Here is an 11,391-nt window from a genome sequence, read left to right as displayed (position 1 = left end):
TAAAAACCAAAAATCAGGAAACCTGAAAGTTGGGCTTTGGAAACCAAAAGTGTGAAAAGGGAAACTGTAAATGGTATTTGGGAAATGAAAAAGGATTCGGTGTCTAAAAAGTAAGAGCTGCAATTGGGAAACCCTAGAGGTCACTTGGAGACGCTCTGATTTTTGACTTCGTTTAAGCATCTTTATGACCTGACTGCCGAGTTCAATGATATCGTCAGGAGTGGTTGGTTACCTGCACATCGGTGGGTTTGTGGGTGGAGTAGACCAAGCCTTCGTCTTCGGAAGGACGTTTGGTAATGATCTTCTAGTGGGAGGAGAAAACCGAAACAGAAATTGTCGAAATGAAAATAATGGGGAAGACCATGAAGGGTACGATCCGCATCGTAGATCACTTACATCATTCACCAGCAACCATTTGCCAACGCTTCGCATTGAAGATCTAAGACAGCCCGAAAGCGGCCTCGGATTTTTCATCCTGCACAGCGAGTAAGCCACGACGGAGGAAACGGTCGCGAATCCCACGATGTACAAGCTGCAGCTGTAGAAGACCACTGCAAAAAACGAAAACAAATGAAGCGTCCAGTCCCGGAACTCTTACCAATTAGAGGGGCTTCGCCACTGGTCGTGTAGCTCTGATGGTTAAAGTAAAGAAGAAACATGTTGATCATGAGCGCCGAGATACCGTTCAGGATGATCTTCTCTTCGCCGTCGGGCGGCAACCAAAATTGCGCCAGTAGCAGGAGCGTCGAAACTGAAAACTTTCGCGTGAATGAGGTGTTTGATACGGAGCGCCTCCTCTACCAACGGCCGGCGGGACGATAATGGCGACGTACGGGGTTGATTTTCGCGTGATGTTCAGGCGGTAAGTCAGCGATTCGTACGTTTCGACGCAGCAAGCGTACTTTGTTGAGGTAACCTCGCCGCTCACCTCAATTTCCCACGAGCTGGCGCTCGCCGTGTCTTCCACCTACGATTCGGTTGAGTTAGTGAGATCCTGGACGTTAGCACTAGTCTTCAAAGCGTTGAGACCATGCTTAGTGCTTTCTAGCCTTACCGTGCACATGGAGCTATTCTCCATCTTGATTTCCTGCGAGCTGAAGGTCCAAGACCCCAGCTTGAGGTAACAGCGCTGCTGGTCGAAGGGCCAGTGTCTCATGTTGAAGTCGCACAGTGCGGTTAGCTTTATTGACGGCACCCACAAGACTTTCCCTTTGGAGTAGACTACCACATTCTTACTACCAACCCGAGGCAGCTGCTCCCCCTCGCCAACACTAAAAGCGATTTATGATCGGTTAAATTTCCACCTCATACAATATTCTCAAAATTTCACAAACGATAAATAGCATGCTGTAAAAGGCCTTGTTTGAAACCTTCATCTCATTTTTCTGCCCCCCCCCCTCCTCCCTATTCCACCAAAAACCTGTTCATTTATTCATTATCTTTTCTTTATACTTTTTTCCACCATTTTCTTTACATCTCCAACCCTCTGGCTGTGACTGGTTTAAACCCCATTCACGTTCCTCAACATTACCCCTTGATACCTCCTTCATACTTTCTTCACATCACTTACCATCCTCCATCCATCCTCGGCGCCCTTATTATATCTCATTTACGGCTCCCTTCAAACAATCTCTCCGCTTCTTCGAGCCCTTTTCACATCTTTCTGGTGACTCTCATCCCATTTACTTTTTAATTACTCCTTCAAGTCTCTTTATACGTTTCGACTACGCCTTTTACTCTCCCCCCAACCGCCGCACCCTGCACCTTTGCAAACGCATCAAATTCCTCCTCCCCCACATTTTCACGTATTTCACACTTCCGTGACGCTTTATTTACTTCCCCTCTAACACCGGGTGGTCTGGGAGGTACGCAATATGAGTCGATTATTTTTTCACGAAATCTGACACGACAGCATAATAAAATCTTTCTTTCCTGGGGGGTATTCCATACCGGTGTTAAATTCTCCCCCAAAATGTGTAGGGCCATAGGGAATGTTCATGATTATCTTGTAGGGATTGTCATCAAAATATCCCGAACATATTCCATTCACGAGGGATGGAAGGGTTAATCGTCTAGGAGCGTAATTTAACACCGGGGGGCTGGGGGGTATGGAATACCCCCCAGTGCAATATGAGTATAATTTTTTTCCGAAATCTTGTAGGTAGTTTCTTGTAGGTAGTTTCATCAAAATTTCCCAAACATGTTCCATACACGAGAAATGTAAGGGTTAAACGTCTTGGGGCGTAATTTAACACCGGGGGGTCTGGGGGTGTGGAATACCCCCCAGTGCAATATGAGTCGATTATTTTTTTGTGAAGTCTGCAGTGACAGCATCATCAAATCTTTCTTTCCTGGGGGGTATTCCATACCCCCCAGACCCCCCGGTGTTAAATTCTCCCCCCAAAATGTGTAGGGCTATAAGGAATGTTCATGATTATCTTGTAGGTAGTTTCATCAAAATTTCCCAAATATGTTCCATACACGAGAAATGTAAGGGTTAAACGTCTTGGGGCGTAATTTAACACCGGGGGGTCTGGGGGTATGGAATACCCCCAGTGCAATATGAGTCGATAATTTTTTTCCGAAATCTGCTATGACAGCATCATCAAATCTTTCTTTCCTGGCGGGTATTCCATACCGTGTCTTGTACGTCTTTTCAGCATTTCCTGCGTTGGAGGGTGGTCAGGTCATTAACTTGACCCGAGACAGTTAAAGTATTGCCCATTAACCACAGTATTTAGAGGGGGTTGGGAGCCGCGACTCACCTGTTGTACAGGAAGATATCCGGTTGCCACACCTCATGATCGGCCACCTTGATCTGCGTGAGACCGCCGTAATCCTTCTCATTCCACCTCAGCTTGCTATCGGTCCACTCCTGCCAAACGAAAGAAACCAATAACATGGCGACCTCCCCACGGAACTTACCAAGGTCAACCAGCTATCCAGCATGATCGTAGACTTCGCCTCGTCGATCTCCAGGTGCAGAATCGTCAGCGCGATCTTCAACTGAGTCGGGTCGTTGCTGTGCTCGGGTCGCAAAAATCGATCGTAGTTCTGCAGCAGGTCCTTCTTCAGCCTGTCCACGTGGGTCTCGTTCCAAAGCGGTTTCGGACCAACATCTGCAAGTTCAGTCTAGAGCCAGGTTCGAGCGTGCAACTTACGTGTCGTCTTAAACGTTCCAACCCCGTCTGCTGTAGCTGGACGGTATCGGAGGCATAAAAGAATCGCGAGACGTACAATCGACATCGTCGCCTGAGAATGAATCTTCTCGCCCGATTACCATTTACGTTCGCCTAAATTAGATGCAGCACTTGACTCAATCACTAGCCCAATTATTAGCGGAGCGTGACTAGCGTTACTAAATTACTCTTCTTCCGTTGTTTTGTTATTTGGAAGTCTCCCTCGGGATACCGTCTTTAAGAGGCTCCCTAGAAATTTAAAAGGATATTTTAGTCAAGTTTCAAGGTAAACACTTCAACCTGCATCTTCATATTCCAGGTTCCACTTTCACGTTCCAGTTTCTAGTTTCCGCATTTCCCACTGTTCAGATCAAGGTTTCCACAATGCTGTTTACTAGTTTTCAGATTCTAGCGTCTTGTTTCCTGATTTTACCTTTTAGATTCCAGTTTACGGATGTCAGTCCAGTCAAGTTTTCAGGTTCCCGCTTACGATTTCTAGATTCCAAATTCAATACTCCAGTCTCTAGATTTCAGTTTCCAGAGTTCAGTGTCTAGATTCCAGATTCAAGATTTTAGATTCTAGTTTTCAGGTTGCAGTGACCAGATTCCAGTTCCTGTATTCCAATTTCAAGTTTTCACATTCCAGATTCCAGTTTCCAGAATTCAAATCCCACTTTTCACATTTTAGTTTCCAGATATCAGCGCACAAATTCCAGTTTCCCAGGCACCAGTTTTCAATTTCAGTTTATTTTTCAGGTTCCAGATTCCAATTTTCAGATTCCACAGTCCAGTTTCCAAATTCTAGATTCCAGTTTTTAGATTCCAGTTCACAGATTTTAGATTACATTTTTCAAGATATTAATTTCCAGATTCAACATTTGACCCTCCAGTTTTGGATCAAGATTTCGGAATTCACTTCTCCGGAATCCAGTTCCCATTTACTGTTTCCAGAATACAACTTCAATATTCTACTCTCCAGATTCCAGTTTTCAGAGTCTGGTACCCCGTTTCAATATTTCGGATTTCAATTTCCAGAGTTCAGTTAGAAGATTCCAGTTTCCAGATTCCCGTTACAATTGTTCAGATCTCAGATTCCAAATTCCACATTTCAAATTCAAGTTTCCTGATATCAATCCACAATTCCAGTTCCCGATTTCTTTTTCAGATTTCATTTTCCACATTCCAGTTTTTATATTTCAGATTCTTATCAGATTCTAGTTTTGGGACTCCACTTTTCAGATTCCAGCCTCCAGATACTATATTCTAATTTCTAAATTGCATTTTATAGATTGCAAATCCCAGTTTTCAAATTCAAGTTTCGAGATGTCAATCTACAGATCCATGTTTCCAAATTCCATATTCGAGGTTCAAGATTCTTGTTTTGAAAAATCAGTTTCCGGATCCTAGTTTCCAGATGTCAATCCACAGATTCCAGTTTTCAGATTCTAGATCGTAGTGTTCGAATTCGAGTGTCCAGATGTCAGTGCGCAAATTCCAGTTCCCCAGATACCAGTTCCCGATTTGAGTTGTCAGATTCCGGATTCAAGATTTGACCCTCCAGTTTTGGATCAAGATTTCGGAATCCTCTTCAAATTCCAGATTCTATTTTCTAGGGGGTGGTGTCCGGAATCCAGATTTCCGATTCCCACTCACGGTTTCCATAATACAACTTCAATATCCTAATCTCCAGATTCCAGTTTTCAGAATCTAGTACCCCTTTTCCAGGTTTCAGTTAGAAGATTCCAGTTTCCAGATTCCCGTTACAATTGTTCAAATTCCATATTCTAGTTTCCATAATCCAAATTCCACTTTTCAAATTCAAGTTTCCTGATATCAGTCCACAATTCCAGTTCCCGATTTCATTTTCCAGATTCCAGTTTTCATATTCCAGATTCTTATCAGATTCTAGGTTTGGAACTCCACTTTTCAGATTCCAGTCTCCAGATACTATATTCTAATTTCTAAATTGCATTTTATGATTGCAAGTCCCAGTTTTCAAATTCAAGTTTCGAGATGTCAATCTACAGATTCCAGTTTCCAAATTCCATAATCCAGGTTTAAGATTCCTGTTTTGAAGCATCAGTTTCCGGCTCCTAGTTTCCAGATGTCAACCCACAGATTCCAGTCTTCTGTTTCAGTTTTCAGATTCTAGATCGCAGTGTTCGAATTCGAGTCTCCAGATGTCAGTGCGCAAATTCCAGTTCCCCAGATACCAGTTCCAGAATCAAGTTTTTAGATTCCCGCTTACGATTTCTAGATTCCAAATTCAATACTCCCGTCTCTAGATTTCAGTTTCCAGGGTTCAGTGTCTAGTTTCCAGTTTCAAGATTTTAGATTCTAGTTTTCAAGTTGCAGTGACCAGATTCCAGTTTTTCTGTATTCCTATTTCAAGTTTTCAGATTCCAGTTTCCAGAATTCAAATCCCACCAGTTTCCAATTTCAGTTTATTTTTCAGGTTCCAGATTCCATTTTTTCCTTTAATATCCTAATCTCCAGATTGCAGTTTTCAGAGTCTAGTACTCCTTTTCCATGTTTCAGTTAGAAGATTACAGTTTCCATATGTCAGTCCAGAATCAAGTTTTTAAATTCCCGCTTACGATTTCTAGATACTAAATTCAATACTCCAGTCTCTAGATTTCAGTTTCCAGAGTTCAGTGTCAAGAATTCCAGTTTAAAGATTTTAGATTCTAGTTTTCAAGTTGCAGTGACCAGATTCCAGTTTTTCTGTATTCCTATTTAAAGTGTTCAGATTCCAGTTTCCAGAATTCAAATCCCACCAGTTTCCAATTCAGTTTATTTTTCAGGTTCCAGATTCCAATTTTTAGATTGCACAGTCCAGTCCCCAAATTCTAGATTCCAGTTTTTAGATTCCAGTTCACAGATTTTAGATTCCAGATTCTATTTTCCAAGAAGTGATGTCCGGAATCCAGTTCCCATTTACTGTTTCCAGAATACAACTTCATTATTCGACTCTCCAGATTCCAGTTCCAATATTTTGGATTTCAACTTCCAGGTTTCAGTTAGAAGATTCCAGAATCCAAATTCCACTTTTCAAATTCAAGTTTCCTGATATCAGTCCACAATTCCAGCTCCCGATTTCTTTTTTAGATCTCATTTTTCAGATTCCAGTTTTCATATTCCAGATTCTTATCAGATTCTAGGTTTGGAACTCCACTTTTCAGATTCCAGTCTGCAGATGCCAGATTCTAATTTGTTTCAGTTTTGAAATTCAAGTTTCCAAATGTCAGTCCACAAAATCCAGTTCCAAGATTCCAGTTTTCAATTTTAAAAATTCTAGTTCTCAGATTCATGTTTTCAGATTCCAGTTTCCAGATTCTTTTTCACAAAACGAATCCTCTCTATTCTTTATTAATTAAAGAACGCTTACAAAATGACTTCTTGTTAACGCAGACGGCCATTTTTAATCGTTTGCTGTATTCCCGCCCTAGGAATCAAACAAGAGCAAGGGGATTATATCATTCCCAAATATGAAAAACATTGCCACGTTGAAGTTTCTTTATTTGACCCTCCAGTTTTGGATCAAGATTTCGGAATCCACTTCCAATTCCTAGGGGGTGGTGTCCGGGATCCAGATTTCGGATTCCCACTCACGGTTTCCAGAATACAACTTCAATATCCTAATCTCCAGATTCCAGTTTTCAGAGTCTAGTACCCCGCTTTCAGGTTTCAGTTAGAAGATTCCAGTTTCCAGATTCCCGTTACAATTGTTCAGATTCCAGGTTCTAGTTTCCAGATTTCAAATCCACTTTTCAAATTCAAGTTTCCTGATATCAGTCCACAATCTCAGGTTCTCGATTTATTTTTTCAGATTTTATTTTCCAGATTCCAGTTTTCATATTCCAGATTCTTATTATCAGATTCTAGGTTTGGAACTCCACTTTTCAGTTTCCAGTCTCCAGATGCTAGATTCTAATTTGTTTCAGTTTTTAAATTCAAGTTTCCAGATGTCAGTCCTCAAAATCCAGTTCCAAGATTCCAGTTTTCAGGTACACGAATTCTAGTTCTTAGATTCATGTTTTCAGATTCCAGTTTCCAGATTGATTAGCCAAGAATTCTAAAATATTTTTTTGAAAACGAATCCCCTCTATTCTTTAACAATTAAAGAACGCCTGCAAAATGGCGTCTTGTTAACGCAGACGGCCATTTTTAATTTTTTGCTTAATTCCTGCCCAGTTTCTACGATGCTGAAATGATCTCATGCCTATTTATTGTTCCTGAACTCAGTGCAGTATCTCCAAAATAATACTTGAATATATATAATACATTATTATATAATACATATAATATATATATAATTATATAATACATATAATATTTATAATATATATAATATATATTACTATGAATCTTACGGAGATGTTTAATAAGAACCCCGAGCCTCTGTTAAGGGCAGTGTAACCGGAAGTGTACATGAGGTTATTAGTCCCCCTCCCCCAGCTACGATCATGAAATTAATAAAAAAAATGTTAGAACGTAACTTTAATTAAGCGTTTTTAACACAGAAGTTTGCGGGAGAAGCCCGAAATTTTGTAAAAAGGGCGCGTAGAGGTGTTTGGGATCTACAATTTTCTTTTGAAAGAGGGCGGCTAACGTCTGTCGCATTTAACCCATATCGTGTCCGAACAAACACGCAACGTCCATTACAAATAGAAGAGCGACATCTATTGTACAGAACGCATTGATTACGTATGTTAATCTATTGTTTACCAAACACTGGTCATGCGTCGTTAAGCTAGAATCCAGCGCTCAATAGGCGCACGGTACATTTGGCACGTCTATTACACAAAATAGACATTGTCCGTTAATTATCTCCGTGCACAACTGGACTGAACCTCCCTTTAAAATTGCGTACAGTTTTGATTACGGAAACCGCTCGAGAAGTAAATAAAAATTACGCGTTTAACAGAAATTGCCTTTTTTGTCGCTATCCGTATGTCTCCGCCGCTTGTTACCGTAACGACGGTGGCTAACCGCTAATAACTGTAATTATTCTAAGAGCTTTCGTATAACAATGCCCTAATAATATATTAATGCAACCGTTCGAATTATAGACACTAGAGGGTGCGATCGGGCCTATCTCCGTTAGGTCTTTGCGGCTTTTTTCCCCTTCGCACGATATCGTTTAATAACTTACTTTCTACAGGGTGTCCGAGTTACGCGCGCGCTGAGGACGTTAGCACCGGATGGGAAAAAAAATAATTTATCGGTTTCATGTATTGCGTGTAAAGAATCAACATCGTATATCATATTAAGGTATCTAATTGGCATGAATTGTGCCGACAAAGTGAACCGCTTAGTGTAAATTGTGCCGATTCGCACCCAGCGACTACTCGTTTCCTTTCATTAAAATCCAAAAGCAGAAAGAAACCTACCTGATGGCCTTGTTTATTAACTAATTAACGAGAATATGCAGATTATAAAACATTTTAATTTCTCAAGTCGTCGGTCTTAAGATCTGAATTCACTTAACTTTCAAAAGATGGGCATCCTCACGATAAATACAAGATCTCTTAATATTTTAGTAAAAGATTTAAGATCCTAGATTGCAGTTTTCAGGTTCCAGCTTTCAGATTCCAATCTGAAGATTCCAGTTTCCACATTCCTGTTTTCATATTCCAGTCCCTAGATTCCAGATTCCAATATCCAGTTTGTAGTTTTTCAAATTTTAGTTTCCAAAAGTTCTAGTTTCCGTATCGGGAATTCACTTTTCAGATCCAGGTTTCCACAATGCTGGTTAATGGTTCCAGTCTGTGGTAGTTTTATCACTCAAGATTCTAGTTTCCTGATTCTAGTTATCATAGATCTTTCCGAAGTCAGTTTCCATCCAATTTCAGATATCAGTTTCCAGAGCCCGGTATCCGGCTTCCAGATTTTAGATTTTTGTTTCGGTTAGTAGATTCCAGTTATCAGATTCCGGTTCCAGGGTGCAGTTTTCGAATGGCGGATTCCAGTTTCCAGATGTCAGGCCGCAGATTCCAGATTTCTATGTTTCAGAGTCCATATTGCAGTTTCCAGATTTAAGTTTTCATATTCTAGGTCATTGTTTTCCAATTTAAGTTCATTCAGTCCACAAATTCCAGTTTCCCAGGTAGCAGTTTCCGATATCATTTGTCAGATTTAATTTTCTAGGTTTCCAGAGCCCAAGATTCCAAATGCAATATTTTATCTCCAGATTCTAGTTTCCAGAGTTTAGTGCCTAGATTCCAGTTTTCAGATTGTGGTATCCAGTTTTAATATCCCAGTTTTCTGGTTTCATTTACAAGTTTTTTCCAGATTTCTGTTTCAGGTTTTCAGATTCCAATTTCCAGAATGAGAATCGCGCGTTTCAAATGTAAGTGTCCATGTATTAGTCCACAGATTCCAATTTCCCAGGTACCAGTGACCAAGATGCCAAGATTTAATTTTCCAGATTCCACACCTTTGTTTTCAGATTCCAGTTCCAAAATAGATATCAGATTCTAGATGACCTTTCTATGTTTCAGTTTACAGAATCCAATTGATATTTTTCAGTTTCAAAGTTTTAAGTATAAATTTTCCGAATTGCAGTTTTTGGAAGCCACCGTCCAGATTCCAGTTTCCAGAATCAAATTATTAGATTACTGGCCTCTGATCCGGGCTATTTTCTAGACTCGAGTTTTGAAATTATAGTTCTCAATCTTCAGATTACAGTTTCCAGATTCCCAATCCCAATTTTCAAATTCAAGTTTACAGATTTCAGGTTCCTAGGTCCCAGTTCCAAGATTCCAGTTTCCGGATTCTAGTCTCTATGTTCTAGATTCCAGTTTACAGATCCCAGTTTCTGAATTGCAGGGCCCTGATTCCAAATTCCAGTGTTCAGATTCAAATTTTCAAATATATGTTTCCAGATTCCAGTTTCTATACTTTCCAGAGTGCAGTTTTCAGTTCTAGTTTGGAAATTCCCGCTTCCAGTTTCTGGATTCTGTTTCTAGATTCGAGATTTCGGTTTTCAGATTCCAGTTTCTGGATGTTAGTTTTCAGATTTGTTTCCAGTTTTCCAATTCACCTTTCAGTTCCAAGATTTTAGTTTTCAGATCTAATTTTCCAAGTTCCATATTCCGGTTTCCAGATTTATAAGTTTTCAGATTCCAGTCTACGGAAATCATTTTCTAGAGTCCATTCTTAGGTACCTAACCTAACAGTTTTAAAATTCTAGTTCTCAGACTCAAGTTTTCAGACTCCAGCTCCCGGATTTAGATTCCAATTTTCTAATTCTAGATTCCAGTTTTTTAGATTCCAGGTTAGACTTTTAGGATTACATTTTTCAAATGTTAATTTCCCTATTCAAGATTCGATCTTCTCGTTTCGGATCACAAATTCTGAAATCTACTTTTTCAGATCTCAGGTTCTAGATTACAGTTTCCAATTCCAGATTATGGCTTCCAGAGGGTGGTGTTCTATAATCAAGTTTTAAAATTCCCGTTTACGTTTTCCAGATTATAATTTCAAGATCTCCATAGTCCAGTTTCCAGAGTCTAGTCTTCAGATTCTACTTTCAAGATTTTAGTTTTCAAATCCTAGTTTCCAGCTTCCAGTTGCCAGAGTCCAGTTCGCAAATTAGAATGTACAGACTCTAAATCCCACCTTCCACATTCAAGGTTCCAGATGTCAACACACACATTCCAGATTTCTATGTTTCAGTTTTCAGATTGCAGTTTCCGGATTTCATTTTCCAGATTCTGGATCGTAGTTTTCGAATTCAGATTTCAGTTCCTGGCTTCCAGATTCAAGCATACAGTTTCGAGATTCTGTTTCCAGGTTCCAGTTTCCTGATTCCAGTTTCCAGAGTCAGTTTCAGATTCCAGTTCCGATATTCCATTTTCCAGATCCCAGTGTGTGTTTTTATTCCAGTTTCCAGAGTTTAGTTTTCAGATTCTAGTTTCCAGAATCTAAATCCCACTTTCCTCGTTCATTGTTCCAGATGTCAACCCACACATTCCAGATTTGTATGATTCAGTTTTCATATTGCGTTTTCCGGATTTCATTTTCCAGATTCTGGAGCGTAGTTTTCGAATTCAAGTTTTCAGATTTCTAGTCCCAAGATTTTAGTTTTCAAATTTAATTTTGCACATTCCAGATTCCAGTTTCTAGATTCCAGTGTTCAGATTCCAGTTTTCAGATTCTAGTTCCCATATTCCATTTTCCAGATTGCAGTGTCCTGATTCCAGTTTCC

General features: G+C 40.0%; 1 protein-coding gene across 1 annotated transcript; it reads right to left on the bottom strand.

The window, feature by feature from the left end:
• Nucleotides 1-214: 214 nt before the first annotated feature.
• LOC116161507 (acetylcholine receptor subunit alpha-type acr-16-like) lies at nt 215-3,299 on the bottom strand. Its single transcript, XM_031474867.1, has 8 exons — nt 3,162-3,299; nt 2,926-3,119; nt 2,766-2,875; nt 1,055-1,271; nt 802-967; nt 599-751; nt 397-551; nt 215-304 (listed from the first exon to the last, which is right to left on the bottom strand). Exons 1-8 carry the CDS (start codon nt 3,244-3,246, stop codon nt 215-217), a joined length of 1,170 nt encoding a protein of 389 aa, XP_031330727.1. The 5' UTR covers nt 3,247-3,299.
• Nucleotides 3,300-11,391: the final 8,092 nt, after the last annotated feature.

This window comes from Photinus pyralis, unplaced genomic scaffold, assembly GCF_008802855.1.
Source record: "Photinus pyralis isolate 1611_PpyrPB1 unplaced genomic scaffold, Ppyr1.3 Ppyr1.4_LG10, whole genome shotgun sequence".
Classification (NCBI taxonomy): Eukaryota; Metazoa; Arthropoda; class Insecta; order Coleoptera; family Lampyridae; genus Photinus; species Photinus pyralis.
This window is presented reverse-complemented; position numbering and strand designations above follow the sequence as displayed.